Raw genomic sequence first — 21,164 nt, 5'->3', positions numbered from 1 at the left:
AAAGCCTGGGGTTCACTTCCACATGTTATTATGGGGGGTACAATATTTTCATGCAGTACTTCCATGTACTGCCCTCAGGGTACCTGCAACTCTTCCTTTGATTGCTAGGATATCTCTTGACTGAGCTCCTCTGAGGGTTGGTGGGTGGCAACACTGTCAAAGCAGAGGAAGAGTATCCATGTGCATTTGCCATAAAGGCATGGGAGGTAACTCCATCTTGTGCAGTGTTCAAGTGGGTGCATAAGAGATGTAGTGGTATGAGAGATAGACTGCAAGATAATGCTGATTTTGTATATGCTATGTGTAGAGGAGAGCATGTGGAGATTGTCAGGCATGATAGGATTGATCTTGTTGGTGAGTCTCTTGAGTATGTAGAACTTTGTTACTTAGGAGACATGCTATGTGATGGAGGTGGGGTTGGAGCTAGCTCTGTAGCTAGAATGAGGAGTGGCTGGAAGTAGTTCAGGGAACTGTTGCCTCTCCTGACATTGAGAGGACTCTCCCTCTTTGCTAGGGATCTTTGTATGCAGCATGTTTTAGGAGTGTAATGCTGTATAATAGCATGACCTGGGCAATAAAGGAAGAGTATATTCACAGGCTTAAATGTACACTTCAGTCCCATCCTTCCTTTCAATTCTTCAGTCGTACTCCTAGTCTCCCCAGACCTCGCATTCAGGGATGCACTGCACATCCATCTAATCATTATCATTTCTGTACACTTGAGCTTATGAATATCCTCATCTTTTTCTGCCCAAGTCTCATTATCATACAGTACCACACTCCTAACATGCCACATACAAAGATCCATTAGAAAAACTTCACCATGCTCTATAGAAGTACCACATCACTCAGCAATCTTCATCCAGGACCCAGTATCATACTAACACACTTAAGATCAGCTCCCAGTCATAACAGATTTTGATTTGCAGGAAGAACAGCAGTGATACTTTCTGCTTTCTCCTTTCCCTGGCCTCCCTGTAAAAGAAAAAAATCATCCATTCATTCATCCAACATCCAATCCAGTAGTGTCCCATCAAGAGTGTAGGGGCCCAGGGGCTAGGGTGCTCAGTCAAGACATTTTAGGTGAGTGACCAGTCCCTCACCAGTTATACCTGATTGGAGCTCCTTCAATCACTATATCACTAGAAATCTAAAAAATGTTAGGACAACAGCACAAAACATCAGCATAATACAGTATGAGTACAAAGGCTCAACATGTAGTGTAGGACTTTCCCATAGAGGGGAGAGTACTATTCCCAAGTATTATATAAATTCTTCTCTTGTAACTAATATATGTTTTTGCAGAAAGAACAAGCTACACTGGAGGATTCTACATTATCCATGTCCTTCCTTGCAAAAGAAAATCAGAATTATGAGGAACTGATCACAGGTGTAATTTTGTTCTTTTGTAGTTTGCTTTTACCTGATGAAGCTGGGCCACTCTCACAACTTGTATTCTGTGTTGTTGTTGTATGAAACTTGGTGAACCATAGTTATGAAGCAGGAGTGAGTCTGCATGGTTAGTACTCAAACGGAGCCTTCAAGCAGATTACATTTGTCCATCAGCTGAGTTGAAAGGAGTTAGGATATTTGTAAGGTTTTAAGAAATACGATAGTTGTAGTGACTCTCTGCATGGATATTTATTCTTGGTGGGACTACCTGTACACCAGGAAGTTCAAAGTACTCACAGTTCACAAAAAACCCTTTATGTAGTCAAACTTGTCATATTCAATCATGGAATATACTGTATCTGAAAATTTTGCACCTGTGACAATTTGATATTTCAGATCAGAGAATGGAAGAGGGTCATCAGAGTGAATGTGAGGCCAGACGTCAGGCGGCAACACTAGCAGTGGCTCGGCAGCAGGGAGAGGAAACTTCACGACGCTATCAGCGCCAGAGTCAGCTGCTGGATGACCTTAAGCAACATGGGGTGCAGCGTGGTGGAGATGGCAAGGGGCCAACCAGTGTTACAGTGCAGGTACTGGATGGGTCATAGCTGGCAGACAGAAAAAGTTACCGATATACATTACAGTACAGGAATCCCTCACTTTGCAGTATTCTTCATAACAGTACTGTATTTGGTTTAATTTTTTTTTTCTTCTTTTTTTTCTTTTTTGACACCTTTTTCCTGTTAAGGACACCCAATTTTTTCTTTAATGCTAGCTCAATGTAAAGTGAAAATATGTGACAGAAAGCAAGATGTATGTGCATAAAATAGCAGCATTATTTGAAAAAGGAGAGTACAGCTTGGACAGGTAAATCTGTATTGTCACATTACCTAAACTGCTGTATACTGTGTGAATGGTGTTTTTTCCAGTGTGTTTGTTTTATAATTAATATTGATCTGAAGTTGTTTACAGTGGCAGCATGTTCTGTTTGAGGTGGTTATGAAATATACTGTATTTAGGTTGGTTTTGGGCTTTACTTAAATTATCTTGTACAGGGCCAACCCTGGGAACTGAGAGGTGTTTGTATAAGAAGCCCTACTGCCTGGTTGTATCATTGCTAGTGTGTGAAGTCAGCTGCAAGGAGCACCAAGGGATGCCTGTAATATGTTGGTATTGTGCACTTCTCTAACACATAGTATGTATGGTGATCCTGTTCATTAATATAAAGTATGTCTGCCAACAGAGGCAGCTGAAGGCCAACTTGGTGGACATAAAGAAGTTCCACCATGCCTCCATCTCCAGCCAACTTCATTCGCCAGAGGACATCCATCAACAAAAGGTACAAATGAGTGGGAGAAGCCTTAATATGAGCATACCTGTATAGTAAGTCCTTGTTGTATGCCTGTGGTATGGTCCAAAATAACAAAACTTTTTCATGCAGGTGATACTGTAAATTGGGGGACACTGGCAAATCACCTTTATAGGTAGTAGGGGGGGGGGGAATGCCAGTCCCTTAGTATTCTCCCTTTTGAAGTTTAGGGGCTTGTGGCTAGACTCCAGTACATTTAATAGCTGATGACAAATCCACTTACATGAACGAAAAAACTCCAGTCAGTACTTGGGGTTGAACATCTCTTCAGTACAAGAAAGAGCTTCAATTCATGTGGAGGTAGCAGGAATGTATAAAAGATGCCAGCTTAGTGATGGGGTTAATGGAGGCTATATTTACACCACCCATCCATCTATCATCCAATCCTACATTGCCCCATGGGGAACGTAAGAGCCCGGGGCTAGGCATTTGGTCCCGACATTTGAGAGTGAATATATTTAAACCATCCAGTAAAAAAAATTTGTTAGTTGAATAAAATTGACAGGAGATGCTAAGACTATACGGTAATGTCATTATAGTTGTCATTATCACTCTTGCTCTACCTGAATGTGAACCTACTGGACTTCAGGCTGAAGTTACCTTCCTCCTGCAGCCTACCATTCTCTTTTTGGGAGACAGGGAAGGAGCTGAGTAATATTTTTACAGTATAAAACGGTCAGTGCCATCATATGGAGGCGTCGTCCCTCTGTTTCAATCCCGCATCTGAAAATTTTCCCCAGAGCAGAATAGAATTGTTTGCACTTGCGAAGATAATTAAAAAGAGCATAGTGAAGAGGTTACTGGAATTGGTACATTGTATAGGTGCATTTGTGGGAAGCAGTAGGAGCCATCCTGAATAAGTGTGAACCACAGGTATTGCTAGAGATGCTGGCCACTGCAATGTTTGTTATAAATTCCTTTATTACCCTGTTTCACATGTAGGGGCCCAGGACTAGGTTACTCAGTCCTGACATTTAAGAATGACCATTAACTCCTCCCTGAGTGGGAGTATGTGAGTAGTAAACCCAGTCTTTTCTTGGATTTAAACCCTTATAGGCCACATCCAGCTGGAGTGCATTAACCCATTAGACTGTCAGGAGTCCATTCATTGGTTATATACAGTAGTTATTTTTCAGTGCACTGAATGATTTATTGGGTTACAGGATGCTTTCACATAGTGACAACAATATACCAGCAACTTGACTACCCAGCTATACAAATATCCCTTAGCTACTGCCCTATCCTCTGAGAGGAGGATGGTGGACAGCAGGAGGTCAGCTTCAGTCTGCAGTCTACTGGGTTGATATGGAGATGAGCCTAAGGCCAAAGGAAAAACGGCAACAACACTTGGGTTTATATCGTATCTTCAATGTATAATTTATAAAGGCTCCAACATGCTTGCATGCATTGACCTTGGTCACCTAATGGAGGAGAGTCTCCATGCTGTTCCATCTGTGGCAGCCTCTCTTTTCAGTCCCTTATCCCTGAGGCCACACTATGACCTTATTCCCTCCCTCCCCTTTTTTTTTGGGGGGAGGGGGGGGAGGTCTGCCTCCTGCAGCCCAAGCCTCATTATTCACACATCTCATCATCCACGCCCAACTGTCGTCTTCCACACTCTCACCATGCCCAACTATCTCAGTCTACCCCTGTCATCACAACACCAATACATTTAAGTCCCATCTTTCCTCTCAGTTCATCACTTGCAGTCCTAGCCCCCCCAGGTGTTTCATTCAAGGACACACTACACACCCATCTAATCATTGTTCTTTGTATATGTTTGAGCCTACAAGATATTATTTGGCATGTCACTGAGAGCAGTCACCTAAAAGATAGCTTTAGGCTTAGTAAGTGGATGAGGGATGCCCCACCTATTCTTTTGTTATACTTGTACAGGTACATCTGTGGGAGGGTGTAGGAGCCAGCCTGTATGAATATGGGCCTCAGGCATTGCTGGGTGCTCTGGTGGGTGAGACACGTGGGGCTGTGAGAGCTCTGCATTCTCTTCTTCAAGATGTTGACCTGGCCAGGGATGCCAGAGAACTCAGGTAAGATTTTATTGTCATCAGTATTGTACAGCTGAAAGAAGTTCCTGGTACAGTGGATTGCAGATTGTGTAGAATAAGACAGCAGTTATGTGTTAGTAGACTGTGTTCTCATCACCCTAGGAGACTTTCTAGCACCTCTTCCTTACCAATTTATTTTACTTCTTACACACCAGCACTGTCAGCTATGTAATTTATGTAATTTTCACAAATTACAGGTCTCCCATCGCCATGCCGTTCTTCAGCACGGACAGAATTACAGCTCATAAATAGTCCACTATGCTCTCACTATAATGGTACCTCCCTTCACACCACAGCATACATACCTCATGCACCACACTATCACAACCCAGACAATCCTTTAACATGACTCAAGAAAGATCCATGGGAGCTCACAGTTGAAGTGGTGGATTTTGTGGGGTTCATTGATGTCATGTCCAGATGAGCCTGGGATTTTTGCAAGAGTAATAACATTATTATAGTCTGCGTAAACATCATAGACTTGATATTCCAATTTAGAAAGAAATTAGTAAGGATGAGGTGCCAGGAAGCCAGGCCTCTTTAACAGACAAGGATATAGTTTCATTTTGTTTTTGAAAGCTCCAGCATGCATCAGCCTTGGTCACCTGATGGCGGCTGTCCTTGCTGCTTGATCTTTGGCAGCTTCCATATTTTGTCCCTTATCCCTGAAGTCACACTCAGTGACCACGTCCCAGGTCTTTTTCGGTCTGCCTCTCACTACCTTGCCCCCAGTTTTAACACTTCTCACCTTCTGCACCCAATTATCATCACACAACCTTTCCATATACCCAGACCATCTTAGTCTACCTCTCCTCATCACGACACCAGTACACTCCAGTCCCATCCTACCTCTCAACTCTTCCATCATAAACCTAGCTCCCCCAGGCCTTGCACTCAGGGATATACTTCACATCCACCTAATCATTGCCATTTCTTTACTTTTGAGCCTGTGAATATCCTCTTCCTTTACTGCCCAGGTCTCACAACCATACAGCATTACACTCCTAACATGCTGCATACAAAGATCTCTTAGCTTGGAAGGAGAGCCCTCGCATTGTCAGGAGAGGCAACAGCTCACTGAACTTCTTCCAACCACTCATTTTAGCCACAGAGCTAGCTCCAGCCCCATCTCCAGCACATGCCTCCCATATAACAAAACTCTTCCACACACTCAAGAGACTCACCAACAAGTTCAATCCTTTCACGCCTAACAATCTCCACATGCTCTCCCTGACACACCGCACGCATGAAATCAGCATCATCTTGCAGTCTGCCTGTAATACCACTATATCTCTTATCATCATCATCTAATCCTGCGCAGCCCCATGAGGAGTGTACAAGCCCGGGGCTAGGTAAGTTAGTCCTGACGTTTAAGATGAGCGTGACGAGCCTCATTCATCCCTGAGTGGCATTATGTGAGCAATAAATCCCAACCACCCCTTGGATATAAACTTGCACAGGCTCAATCCAATTGGAGCGCCTTAATTACCGACTAAACCACCAAGTGCCATAATTTGGTTATATGGTTACCGCCCAGCGTAGTAAATGGTTTTGTGGTGTACAGGAAACCATTTGGCTTGTCACTCAGTGTAGAGTCACCCATAGGCAGAAGGAAAAGGAAAGAATGAAGGAAAAAAAGACAGGAGAGGGAATGTAGAGTCACCTGTAGGCATAAGGGAGAGGAAAGAATGAAAGAAAGAAAGACAGAAGAGGACGGAAGGAAAACAGGAAGGGCAGTCTCCCAAGACCAGCACTATATTGACTGAGTGGATGGTGTGTGCCCCCACCTACCACCTCGTATGCACCCACTTAACACAAACACCGCACAAGATGGAATTACTTCCCATGCCCTTGTGGCAGATTGCACATGGCCATTCCCCCTCTTCTCTGACAGTACCACCCCCAGCCCTAGATACCATCACTTTTGTTTCTGCTGCATTTACTTAAGCCCTTGTGCCCTATACCATCTCTCCACTTACTAAATCTTTCCTCTGCCTCCCTTTCATTCTCTGCAGTCAACCCCAAATCGTCAGCATACAACATCTCCCACAGGAATCCACATCTGAAGTAATGTGAGAGGGCTTCAGGTACCATGATAAACAATAAGGGGCTCAAGACTGATCCCTGATGCACATGAACATTCATGGAAGACTCCTCACTCAAATATCCATTCATCCATAGCTGAGTGTGAGCACCCACATCCATGGCCATAACCACCCTAACCAGCCACTCTTTGATCCCAAGCATTCTCACTGGGTATGAGAGTTAGAGCACATTTAACTGAATGACCTCAAGCAGTGTCTTCACAGCAGTTTGACTGCAGTGTTACTTTTGCATTCAGTACGTACATGTAAAGATCGATACTTCTAATCTCTGTACAAGGAACTTCTAAATTCATCTGTACCTTTTTAGTTTTTACCACTTGAATTCAGCAACATCCACCCATGCTTGCCAAGTGAAAGCAGTTGTTATGTTGTGGACAGTGTGCATGCATATTTGTGTGCATTCGTGTGTGTGTGTGTGTGTGTGTGTGTGTGTGTGTGTGTGTGTGAACAAAACAACTTCGAAGTTTTTATCCAGTTTTCACTAAACTTGGTGGAAAGGTTGAAGGAGTCAGTAACTTTTTTTTTTTTTTTCTTATGATAGGTCTTAGAGTTAGGTCAAAGTGTGTTCTCGGGAAATCAGCTTAAATGGATTTTATATGGTGTGGACCAAACTTGGGGGAAGGGTTGAAGATAAGGCAAGAATTTATTATATATAAAAAAATGTCAGTCAGAGGTCAAAGGTCACAGGACAGGGTCAAAGTTCAACCCATGGATATGTTTGTTAACAATTCACAGTTTTTATCCAATTTTAACCAAACTTGGTGAAAGGATTGAGGGTTAGCCAAGGAGAAAGCCCCCTCCCCCCCCCCTTTTTTTTTTTTAACACTAGATCATAGGGCAAGGTCAAATTAAGCTTTTTTATTTTCTGATTTTGACCAAACTTGGGAAGGGTTGAGGATCAGGTAAAAATTTTTTTTTGAATTTGAGAACAATCAAAGGTCAAGGTCACAGGGAAAGATCAGAGACTAAAGTCACAAGGCAAGGTCAGCTCAGTTTTTATTTGATTTGAATCAAACTTGGTGGAAGGGTCAAGAGTTAGGCATGTAGTAGTAGTAGTAGTTGTAACCCAAAGCTCAAGTTTCCCTCCTCCTGCAGTCTATCATTCTCCTTTCAGGGGATAGGGAGGGAGTTGAGGAGCTTCATCTAACTTCCATCTGTTCCCCAAGCTGAAAAAAAGAACTTGACTGGCACTCACATTACTGCTGAGAATGAGATAATCACAGCATTTTTTTTTTTTTTTCCCCTCAGAAGGAAACGTTTTCCACCAGGGTTATAGATCTGCAGCACCGATAGCAGAATTGTGAGTGAAACTCAAGTGAGACCTAATTGAAAAATAGTGTTTCATTGCTTCATTATATCAAATTATTATTGGTGTGACTGTGAACTTTTCAGTCGACCTTCATAGGTAGTATGGTTGTTTGGAGATGATAGTTATAAATATTGTGGTGAAATGGGGATGCAGTATATGAGTGCGACTGAAGTTTGGAGGTGTAGGAGGCCAAGAAGGTGTATGGATAAGGTTGATGTTGTTGAGTATGGTAACCCTCGTCCATCTGGTCAATCAGATCCATCGACCACAGACAAGCAACATTCCCTGCAGGGCCGTCCCGTGCAGTGACCCAATATTCCCATGTAGTAGACAAAGCCTTGCTACAGTGACGTGCAGGGAAGAGTATGGAGGTTTGGTTTCTCGATGGATGCTGGATTACATCTCTCCACCCATTTAACAGTGGCACTGCTTTTTTCCAGTCATACTCAACATTTTGTGGAAAATTAAAGCAAGCTAGTTAGGTATCACTCATGTTGTCTGAACCTATGCTGGGAGTCCATAAGCAGGTTGTGATTTTCCAGGTGTTTCACTATCCTGTCTACACAGTTATTCCTTCAGACAGCTTACTGTGGTAGAGGCCAGGCTAACTGGACAGTAATTTTCTGGACATTTTTGATCTCCTTGCTTAAAGTTTGGGTCACATCTGTTATTTTTCAATTTTCTGGCATATCCCTAGTCACCAGTGACTTGTTGAAGGTTTCTGCAAGTAAAGGAGTTACCTGGTTATGTATCTCTTTAACCCCTCCATGCCAGGGTATTTACAGTACCGTTGTTCACTCACTACGGGAATTTTCCCGAAAATAGCCCGTTTTCAAACCTTAATAACGTGAAAACTATAGCAGGTAGGGAAACAAATTAAAGACCATATTACTCAACAACTCTTCTTGCTAATGAAAGTATCCCCAGGTCTGTAGATTGTTGCGCTGATGAGCAGTGACGTTAGGAAAAGGACTAATTTTTGCCATGAGAACAGGATGTGTTCATGTGTTTGCCGGCAGCCCCGACTATGGCTTTGCTCTCAGTGTGATAACTTTTCCATTACTAGATAAACTAGACATAGTGGTGTCCAAGGCACACCCCATGGCACTATCAGTAAGTCTTTTCCTAATATCCTTGGAAAGAGGCTTGGTAGGGGTGGATGAGGCAAAAGTCCACATGAGGTGGGGATGGAATCGGATGAGAAGGGTTAAGAAAAGATTATCGTAGACCTGGCAAAGTCACAGAGACGACTAAGATATGGTTGGCTCGGCTGGTGGGAGTCCCTCCCTAGCTTCTGATGACGAGATAAAGTGGCGGCCATCTCAATCTGTGGCACGAAAACAGGTGTGGTTCCAACTAACACCTGGCGCCGCCCGGCCACTATTTTCTTGACAGTTCAGACTGACACCTGGCAGTTGGAGGTTAAGAACTTTTGTAAGAACTTTATCTGGACCAAGTGACTTGTAAATATTTAGCTTGTCAATTCTTCTTGCCACTTCCTCAGCTGTACATTTGAGGATGACAGAATCTTCACCCTCATGGGTCAGTACTGGTCTTGCCATGTTATGAGTATCTTCTAACATAAAGCAAAAGACTTGTTTAGAGTGCTGGCCATATCCAAGTCTGAGATATGCATTATACCTGATTGATCCTTAAGTGGTTCAGTACTACCTTTGAAAGGTTTCTTACTGCATACATGGCTGAAGAATTTTGGGAGGTTCTCTTTGTATTGCGATGCCACCTTGATTTCTTCATTTCTTGTAGCCAACTTTATCAGGGATTTCACTCTTCTGCATACAGTCCTGAAGGAATCCAAATCATTTTGGTCCTGGCTGCTTTTGACTTGTATGCACTCTCTCTTTTACTCCTGTAGGTGTTTCATAACCAAACCATTTGGTTGAACTGAGTTTGCCTTTGTAGACATAGAGAGTATGAAGGCAGTAGGCTGTTTTGAGAATTACACGTTAAATGGGTAATACATTGCATTAACATTACTGCTGTCTCTCTATAACCTGCTGAGTCTGTCGATAGAAGTCTAGGTTTCTTTTATGAGGTAGAGATGATCTGTCATAGCAAATACATAGAGAGAACCTAGTGATGTGGTCACTACCTCCCAGTGATTCACCAACAAAGCTGGTAACATTCTTATCTTCTGTAATGAACACAAGATCTAGGATGCTACTTCCTCTAGTTGGTTCATTTACCCACTGAGAGAGAGAGAAAGAGAAAGAGAATGAATCATCTGCAGATAGCATATATATAAATTTAAAAAGATGGGCACCCACCGATCACTCACTCGGTATAGTGCTGCTCTCGGGGACTGCCCATTCCTCTCTTCCTTCTTTCTTTCCTCCCTTCCCCTTCCATCTTTCCTTCATTCTTTTCCTTTCCTTCAGTCTGGAGGTGACTTTACACTGAGTGACAAATCAAATGGTTTTCTGTACACAAGAAAACCATTTACTACACTGGATGGTAACCATATAACCAGATTATGGCGCCTGGTGGTTTAGTGGGTAATTAAGTTGTTCCAGTCAGATTGAACTGGTGCAGGTTTATATCCAAGGGGTGGTTGGGGTTTACTGTTCTTGTGATGCCACTTAGGGATGAGTTAGGTTGGTCATGCTCATCGTAAATGTCAGGATCAACTTGCTTAGGTCTGGGCTCCTATGTTTCTCATAGGACAACGCAGGATTAGGTATGATGATGATGATAATTGCCATTACAAGTCAGGAATGTTTTTTTGAAATATCACAACTTCCTCCAGACAACTGATGCTGTAAATTGGAGGAAACTGATACATCAACTTTATAGGTAATACTAAAGCTTTAATTAGCAGTTCTTCTGTGATTTATTGTGGAGTTAAATAGCAAGGAAGACTGCCAAAAAAGTGACTAAAATGGTTAAGCCTTTCATCCAGATACTGTTTGGTGTTTTGTATATTACTCTTCTCTGTTTCCTGATTATTTCATTCACCTGCAAATGGGTTTTCTGAATTTGAGAGGTTAGTTATAGTATTCATTAACACCTTAAGGATAACAGACATCCTTCAGACTGAATAAATTCAACTGGAGGTAACAAATACTGTATAAAGCATAAAATACATCATCAGATTGAAGGCATTAACTGTAGTCATATCCTTTTTCAGGCTTAAATGTGAGAAGGATGGAACATTTATTGATGAAAGAAATCCTGAAGGTGTGATGAAGGGAGTGAGGGAATTGCTTCACCTCATGTGTGCCTCACATATCCAGCTATACCTTCATGCACGCAGGGTCAATGCACAAGCTGCCTCACTCACTCGTGCGTTAGCCACTCTGACAAACAACATCACTACAGCAGCTAAGGTATGTATTTGATGGCATGTCTTATATGCCAAGGGCATTTTTGTTATAGATATCATCTAATTTACATTATTATGAACCGTAAGGTTTACCCTGGAATCCATGAGCTTGAATGATGTGTGAATAAGTATCTCACCCATTTCACCAGTATACTGTCAGTAGTTCTCCCTCTGTTTTATTTTATTTTTTATTATTATTATTTTTTGTAGACTCTATTGCTCCCCATTCTCAGATGGGAAAGGTCAGGATTATTATTCAGTATCAGAAGTATTTCATTCTTCATTCCTCTGTGTGTTGCCTTTCTTATGCTCCTTTTTGTTGTTAAATCTATTTTGAAACACACCTGATTTACAATGACTTCATATATGTTCAGTATGGTATTTGGTGGTGTCAAATTGATATATACAATAATCCATGTTCAGAGGAGCTACAGTGATGAAGCAGTATCAGGAAAGGTGATAGAAGTGATCCAGGGCAATATAGCACTGGCAGGAGAACAAGCAGCCCTCTCCACCACCTTGGCACTGATCTCAGATCTACAACAACGAGCTGATCAAGCCACCAGAGCAAGAGAAGCCATCAGGGCCAAACATGAAAGGATCCTCTCTTTTGACCGGAAAGTGGTGAGTCCCCACCTGAAATTGCCATTTCATTTTATACATTAAGGTTTTGAATCTGGCTGATGTCCTTTACAGTTTGTTATTGTTACTACGACACTTTTATTTCTCTTAGAAAAGGCCTCTGCATTGAAGGGGTTCATTATGGCAATATCTAACCTTTCCAGTTCCCCTAAATTGAGTAAAACTATCTGTAGATTGCAAGAAATAATAATAATAATAATAAAAAAGATACATCACTAGATAAGTGGTTTATATAAATATGCTGTTGATAATTCTTCTTTCATGCTTTGTCTTTCATTGTTTTTAGGACCCTGCCTCACTAAACCCTTACTAGGAAAAACGAGGTCAGAATGATGATGATGATAGTTTGTCAGGAAGTCTGGATGAATGGAGTTCTAGGTTTTCTTGGTCTTCATATCAGAGGCTGATTAACACTTTCAATCTGATGACTTGTTTCCTGCTTATTTTGTTGTATCTAGATTACTTTACTCAGGTTAGGACTGACTTTGTACTAAAGGGGTTAAATATAGCCTTTGTTAACCCATTCATTGCTAGACACCATTCTAAAGTTAAATGGAATCATCAGGAGGCAGTGAGAATAAAATAATACACCTCTAGTGAAGGGGTTACTGGGTAATATCTCAGTGAGTCTGGATGGGTGGAGTTCTGGGTACATCTGTGCTGGTATTCTTGTTTCATATACTGGTACCAGGAGTTGATTAACTCCATTAATTTGACAACATCTTTTTCATGTTATCAAATCTTCACTAGATGATGTGATTCACTATAAGGAAATATCTGTCTGTAGTCGTGGTGCACGACTCTGAGGTTGTCATTATTGTACCCTGACGACCTACCAGTCAAAAGAGCATCTGATTTCGTATCATATCATACATGAATCATACTATTATGCATGAATGTATTATATATACACGAACATATTGTACACAAATCACATGCGTCTCATATACACAAAATTGGATGCACTGTTGAGGGGTAGGTTACCAGGGCACGATAATAACAACCTCAGAGTCGCGTGCCGTGACTACAGTAAATAAAGAGTTTATTAAGACTGTATATAACTCCTCCAGCTCACAGTCTCTCGTATACAAAATAAAATTGTCAGGTCACAAGAATAAAATGAAAAATTTGTCATCTTCAAGAAAGGGTTAATAACCAGATGCAATAAACTCATTACAGGTAACCCCCATTATCTAAAGGGGTTGGCCAAGTAAATTTAGTTTTTTTTGAATAATGAGGTAATTATAACAAGGGTTCTATGGTATTATGTCAAGTGGCCATGGTGGTTTACTCTTTTGACTGTAGTCACCCCCCCCCCCAAAAAAAAAAAAAAAAAAAAAAAAACATCCAGGTATAATATACTAATTATACTCTTCCAGCAGCACAATACTTAAAATAGAATTTGGATAACACTCGGGACCATGTAGGATATATGGGGTTATGTCAGGGTGGCCATAGAGGGTTGGTTACTTGTGTGTGACTTTAGTCACCCCCTTCCAAGTACATATCCAGTCATAATTACACACATACAGAAGCACAACACCTGCAACAAAATTTGATAATACTTGTAGCACAAATGTTATATAGGGTTATGTCAGATGGCCACACTGTACAGGATTATTTTATGTGACTTTAGTCATCCCCAAGTACATACTGTATCTAGTTGTCATTACACACTTACAGCAGCGCAATATTTGCATCAAAATTTGGGTAAAACTCAGTATCACAAAGATTAAATGGGGGTTATGCATGGGGCTTAGAGGGTCATTTCCAGATATGCAAGAATATTGGTTTGGTTAAGAGATTGGTGCAAAAAATACAGTACTGTATAGTACAGGCACACTTTCCAGGGGACTGACTGGACATTTCTTTGTGTCTACTGGTTTGTATACTTAAAAATCTTATAAAGGAATATATTATTTTGTACTGGTAATTTGAATAAACATGAATGCTGATTCAGGTACTGTAATGGATTTTGGTATAAAAAGGGGACAATTTGGATTAGCAAAAATTCAAGATACTGATTATTCGGATACCAGGAGTCGCCTATACTTATATATGTGGTGGCAATGAAATATGATGCAATTATGTGTGCATTCCTCTTGTCATTTTATGAAAAATATATAGGCAATCCTCAATATATACTGCCTTCTTTTCTGTTCTTTTTGCAATTAAGTTCACAGTAAATTACAAAAAGACCCACAGTTAAAAACTGTATTGCAACCTGTAAATCTGATTTACCAGTATCCCCCAGTTTACAGTACTAGTTGTTTTGGTATTTGTTGAAGACATCTGTGACATTCTGGTATTACAAGAAATTGTTTAATGTTATTTTCCCCTGTGTGTTAGGAGGGCCGGTGGGAGGTTAGTGAGGGATGTTAAAGTTATAGGAAGTGAGGAGTGTGTGCAGCAGCACAAACTGTTGATTTGTGATATGGTGCTTAAAGAACAAGTGATGAAAAAGAGGACTTATGGACCTAGGAGGAAAATATGGAAGCTGAAAAACCAAGTAGTAAGGGATGCCTTCTATAGCGAGTTGAGGAGAGTGGTGGCTGAACAGGGAGCCGTAGACAGAGGCGTTGATGAACAGTACAGAGCCCTCAAGAACAATTTCTTGAGAGTTACTGATGTAACATGCGGCTGGACAAGAGGACCACCAAGACATAAAGTAACTTGGTGGTGGGATGAGGGTGTAGAAGCTGCAATTAAGGAGAAAAGAAGGCTTTTCCGGGAATGGAAGAAGGGTGGTAGCAAAGAGGAATATTTGGCTGCCAAGCGTAGGGCTAGAAGAGAGGTATACAGGGCAAAGTCTGAGTCACAGAGACAATTACTTGATAACCTAAATCATGGGGAAGGGAAAAATATATTTAGGGTGGCAGGTCAGGTGAAGAGGGATAATCGGGATATCATAGGTGAGCAGTGTGTGAAAAATGATGAAGGAAGGGTAGTGGTGAACAGTGAGGATATTAAAGATGCATGGAGAGAGCATTATAACCGGTTGTTGAATGAGGAGTTTGACTGGGACAGGGAAGGTTTGGAGCCAGCAGATCCAGTGTCTGGCCCTTGGCCTTTGATTGATACTGCTACTGTGAGTGTGGCAATAGGCAGGATGAGGGTGGGGAAGGCAGCAGGTGTGTCTGGGTTGACTGCCGAAATGTTGAAGGCCTCAGGCGATATAGGGGTGAGTTTAGTCACTGACCTGATAAATAGGATTATTTATGAGTGTGTTGTCCCAGATGATTGGCTGAAGAGTGTAATTGTAAATGTGTATAAAGGGAAGGGTGATGCCCTGGAAAGAGGAAATTATAGAGGTATAAAGCTTTTAGATCAGATAATGAAGGTAATGGAGAGAGTTTTAGAAGGTATGATTAGAGAAAGAGTGAATATTGATGAGATGCAGTTCGGGTTCATGCCAGGTAGGGGGACCACTGATGCCATATTCATTGTTCGACAGCTTCAGGAAAAATATATTGGTAGGAGAAGGGATCTTTATTTTGTTTTTGTTGATTTGGAAAAGGCCTTTGACAGAGTCCCTAGAGAGGTGGTGAAGGGGGCAATGAGAAAGCTTGGCTTGGAGGAGTGGCTGGTTAGGGTGGTTATGGCCATGTATGTGGGTGCTCACACCCAGGTGAGAGTGAATGGAGATCTGAGTGATGAGTTTTCCGTGAATGTTGGTGTGCATCAGGGGTCAGTCTTGAGTCCCATGTTGTTTATCATGGTCACTTTCACGTGACTTTAGAAACGGACTCCCGTGAGAGTTGTTGTATGCTGATGATTTGGTGTTGATTGCAGAGAATGAAAGGGAGGCGGAAGAAAGGTTTAGGAAGTGGAGAGATGGTATGGGGCAAAAGGGTTTAAGGGTAAATGCAGATAAAACAAAAGTGATGATATCTAGGGTTGGTGGCGGTACTGTCAAAGACGAGGGAGAGTGGCCATGTGCAGTTTGCCACAAGGGCGTGGGAAGTAATTCCATCTTGTGCGGTGTGTGTGATACATGGGTGCATAAGAGATGTAGTGGTATCAGAGGTAGACTGCGAGATAATGCTGATTTTATGTGTACGGCGTGCCAGGGTGAGCAGGTGGAGATTGTCAGATGTGAAAGGATTGAACTTGCTGGTGAATCTCTTGAGTGCGTGGAAGAGTTTTGTTATTTGGGAGACATGTTGTGTGCTGAAGGTGGGGCTGGAGCTAGCTCTGTGGCTAGGGGTGAGAAGTGGTTGGAAGAAGTTCAGGGAGCTCTTGCCTCTCCTGACATTGAGAGGGCTCTCCCTACGTGCTAAGGGGTCTTTGTATGCAGCATGTGTTAGGAGTGTAATGCTGTATGGCAGTGAGACCTGGGCAGTGAAGGAGGAAGATATTCGCCGGCTCAGACATACAGAAATGACAATGATTAGGTGGATGTGCAGTGCGTCCCTGCGTCCAAGGCCTGGAGGGGCTGGGTTTACAATGGAAGAGCTGAGAGGTAGGATGGGACTGGAGTGTATTGGTGTTGTGATGAGGAGAGGTAGATTGAGGTGGTTTGGACATGTGGAGAGGATGGGGGATGATAATTGGGTGAGGAAGGTAAGAAGTGTTAATATTGAGGGTGGGGTTATGAGGGGTAGACCGAGAAAGACATGGGACGAGGTCATTAAGTGTGACCTTAGGGTTAAGGGACTGAACAGGGAGGCTGCAATGGATCGCGCAGCGTGGAGAGCCGCCATTAGGTGACCAAGGCCGACACATGCAAGCATGTTGGAGCCTTTAAAAACGAAAACGAAACGAAACGTGTGTGTGTGTGTGTGATGTTCCCTTTTATGCTGTATATTAATACCTGTCATCTGTCATTATCTTTCTTCACATCATCATAGTACTATTTAGTAATGCACGAGAAGAGGTTGCCTAGAATGAAGTAGGATATAAGCTAAGGCAGCTGACTGATTGACACCTTGACTTCAGTGATGCCTAGTTTATTCCTACTATCTCTGGATATTATTATTTATCATAGAAGAGACTTATATAACTCAAGAGATTAAAGGTGGCCATCATTTACCCCAGTATTACTAGGGACCTCTGGCAGATTTGCATTTTTGACAGTCAGGATTAATCTAATGGCTTTTTCTAATTAACCTAGTCTACCTGAAGTAACCTAAGTAATCTAATTAACAAATATAACCTAACCTAACCAATCTGCAATAATATCCCTCTTTTTAACTCACACAAATTATTTGGCTCCATGAACATGATGATTTACTTTTTTAAATTATTCTTCTTACCTATTTATTTTTATTTATTTATTTTATTTTTTTATTTTTTTTTTTTTAAAGGAAGGATGTGTTGAAGGTAAGGAGTTAATTAAGGCTATGTCTAATGGTTCCAGTTTGAAAAGTCTTTCCTAAGCTTAATACAACTGTCTAGTGGCAGCCCAGTTGAAAAGGACATCATTAGACTGAAGAGGTTAGGAAGAAAAAAAAAAAATAAAATCATATATATGTTGTGAATGTATTAACAGAGAAGTAAAGGTGTGTTCCATCTCATGCAAATATATTTGAATGTCACAGATAGCATGAAGACTGCCTCTGTGGTAGGTAATTTGAAGTGTGTAGAAAGAAGAGTACTCCTCAAAATATGTGCAGATTATTAGGCCTGTGAGATGATGCCAGGGTTCTGGGGGCTTCAATGCGTTGTGAATGAGTGTGTGGCCCATTTCACTGGGCATGCTACTGATAGTTGTCACAGTTTTATGCTTTCTGTGTGTTATCTGGATCATATTTCACCCCATACTTTGATATGAAAAAGAGGTCAGGATAATGGTGATCTTGAAATAACCTGATTAGGCCTATAGGTAGTATTCTTGTAGGGGAGAGGGAAGAAGTCTGGATAATGATGATAATGACAGCTCTTACTAAAAAGGTATTTTTTTCTTTACATTACATTAGGGTGATGATGATGATCTTAACGAGCTAAAAATACCTCCCCAGCAAGAAGCCATGGCCATGATGCACAGCCTGGCATGGTGTGTGCAGGAGAGCTGGCCAGAGATAGAGTCAGCTTTGGCACAGCTAAGGGCATCCATATCTGCCTCCCTGGCCCACATCACCACCCCCACACCAGCACCAGCACACCCACTGAGTGCAGAGGCAGATGCATATACTTCTCTGCCTTTAGCTTACCTCCTTACTGCAGATTGTGATGGGTTAGTAGTACAAACAGGTTGGTTCACATTATGAGGTCTGTTCAGAAAGTATCTGACCTTAGGCTCTAAAAAAAATAAGTGGCTAACCTGTTGAGCTAGGACATTAATCCCCCTCAAAGTAGGCCCCTTCTTACTTGACACATATAGCCCAGCATTCTTTCCACTGCCTGAAACATTTTTCAGTGTCAGTTTTCAGTATTTCCTGCAGGTGCTCTGTTGCATTCGTCGTGATCGTTTCTCTTGGATGAACATTGCTCAAGACATGCTGAAAAATGCTAATCGCAATCCACACTTTCTGAAGACTTATCACTGGATATAAGACGGGTGTACTGGTACAACACAGAAACCAAAGCACAGTTGTCCCAGTGGAAGCATGCAAGGTCACCTCAGCCAAAAAAAGGCACGACAGGTCTGCAGCAAAGAGAAACGTACTCACATGTTTACTTCTTCTTCTTCTTCTTCTTCTTCTTCTTCTTTTTTTTTTTTTTTTTTTTTTTTTTTTTTTTTTTAAATAGAAAGTCAGACTCAACAAACATTACTACCTCGACATTATTCGTCATCTTTGTGATGCAGTTCAGTGGAAGAGACCAGACCTTTGGAAAGCAGCAAGTTGAAAGCTGCACTATGGCAATGCCCCTGCCCAGTCATCTCAGTTGGTTCTGGAATTTTTAGCCAAACACAACTTCCTTCCAGCAGGCTCCCTGCTCACCAGACATGGCTCTGTGTGACTTTTGGTTATTCCCCAAGCTCAAAACTCCGCTGCAGGGTTCCCAATTTGAGATGAGAGAAGAGATCATGATGAATGCAACGAAGCACATGCAGGATATACCAAAAACCGACTTTGAAATGTTTCAGGCAGTGGCAAGAACACTGAGCTACATGTGTTAAGTCCACAAGCGGTCTACTTTGAGGGGGATTAGTGTCCTAGCTCAACAGGTTAGCTATTCACTTCTTTCGGGCCTAAGGTCAGATGCTTCTTTAACAGACCTATATTATTACAGTGATACCTCGATCATCCAACATAACAGAGCCAAAGGAATGTCCAGATACTGGCAAAATTTGGATACGGAGCAATTCCTCAACTACCCATATGCTACCTACACCCAACCCATATGTACAGTACTCCTAATTTTGGCAGTGTTCTCTGGTCTTTCAGCTGTATTTAGACATCAAAACACACATAGGAAGATCCAGTGTAATGCTGGACACTAAGAAAACAATGCATAAACAACAAAAATCCACAAATACCCTACCTACAGTATATGTACAGTACCCCTCCTAATTGTGGCAATCTTCTTCAGTCTTTCTGCTATGTAGACATCAAAACACACATGGGAATATTCAATACAGTGCAAGACACTAAGAAAACAAAGCATAAACAACAAAAAAAATCCACAAAAAAATCACTGAAGACAAAGTTTGAAAAACAATTTTAACCCCTAGGGTATTGTAAGTTTTCAATAAGTTTCTGGGACACCAAGAGAGTGGAGAACCCAGTTATGGCTGCTTCCTTGGCAGAAAGAAAAACATTTCCACAGCCACATTAGTCCCCGGAAAATGTTTATATTGGTATAAATTGTCCACCATCATCTTTGCTGGTATTTGAAATATATGACAAGCTAATAAAAACACAAAAAACTGATGAGTAAAAGTAAAGAAATGCAGTGAGAATAAACTTGTTCAGGAGTAAAAATCACTTCAAATAAATTCCCAACATCCTAGTGCAAAATTTTGCCTGCACTGTGCAAGAGCTAAGCATATGTCTAGGTGCAGAATTTCATGAGCTTTCTCATGGTGTTTTCAAAATTTTGATACGACCAGTAGTTTTCGATTAAACTACCAAACGCTAGAACACTCACTGGTGGCGATGCAGGGATGGTAAGAAAGGCAGCGCGCTAAGCAGGGGTAGGGGAGGGCAGGGGGACTGAGAGAGAGACACATCTGGCAGCACTGAGTGTGCAGGGGGATGGAAGAGGAACAGAAGGGTGAGACGCAAGGGCAGTCAGGGGTCTCTGACCATTCAGTAGGAAGTGGGACTGATTTTGCTCAGCTTGCGGGCTACGGGCCTGTATTACTCGAGTGCCGGCGGAACTTTCCAAGCAGTCTGGGCGGTTGAGGGACTTTGACCATTTGGTAGGGAGCCGGACAGCAACTTTGCTCTGCTTGTGGGTTACGAGCCTGTATTACTCGCGCGCTGGCAGAACTTTCTGAGTGATAGAAGCAGTGGGGGGACTGACCATTTGCTAGGTAACCAGACAACTATTTTTGCTGAGCTTATGGGTTCAATCTATTAAGGCTGGCCAGCCACCCCACTGATTTTTTGAATTTGTATGGCACCAGCCGCTGATGTCAGAACTTTTATGTTCGGATATGGACAAAGAAATCCGGATACGGAAATAATAGAGCCAAGGCCTTACATCCGGATACGGAGCATCCAGATAATTAGGGGATTTTACTACTACTACTGTGCATAAGTTGTTGGCTTATCAGGTGGAGCCAGGACCTCAGGAGCTTGAATGGTGATTGAATGGGAGTGTGGCCCATTCATTTGGGCAAACTTTGGTTATTGTCTCATTCAGGTTCTTTCTGGCTCTGTGGACCCTAGGGTGGGAAAGGTCTGGATGATGATAGTGATAATGGAAGGTAACTGTGGTACGCTGGTGAAGAGAGAGAGACTTGAATTGGTGATGGAGGTTAAGTACCTCGGTGCAGTAGTGAAAATGAATCATGATCACCTGGACCTCCTTTCCCACCCAAGGGCAAGGT

The 21,164-nt window shown here is 41.9% G+C and overlaps 1 protein-coding gene across 1 annotated transcript in view; it reads left to right on the top strand.

Annotated features, from left to right (window-relative positions):
• The window catches only part of LOC145409650 (uncharacterized), a 66,115-nt gene that overhangs the window by 17,522 nt on the left and 27,429 nt on the right, over window positions 1–21,164 (top strand). Inside the window, exons 4-9 of the mRNA XM_080280002.1 lie at window positions 1,789–1,982; window positions 2,636–2,731; window positions 4,658–4,809; window positions 11,387–11,585; window positions 12,005–12,205; window positions 18,142–18,398. Of these exons, the coding sequence (XP_080136128.1) occupies window positions 1,789–1,982; window positions 2,636–2,731; window positions 4,658–4,809; window positions 11,387–11,585; window positions 12,005–12,205; window positions 18,142–18,398 (1,099 nt within the window). The remainder of the gene's footprint in view (window positions 1–1,788; window positions 1,983–2,635; window positions 2,732–4,657; window positions 4,810–11,386; window positions 11,586–12,004; window positions 12,206–18,141; window positions 18,399–21,164) is intronic.

The sequence above is a fragment of the Coenobita brevimanus genome, chromosome 82, assembly GCF_032717465.1.
Source record: "Coenobita brevimanus isolate Jiangsu-jjx chromosome 82, ASM3271746v2, whole genome shotgun sequence".
Classification (NCBI taxonomy): Eukaryota; Metazoa; Arthropoda; class Malacostraca; order Decapoda; family Coenobitidae; genus Coenobita; species Coenobita brevimanus.
The sequence above is the reverse complement of the archived record's forward strand: the minus strand, read 5'-3'. Positions and strand labels throughout refer to the sequence as shown.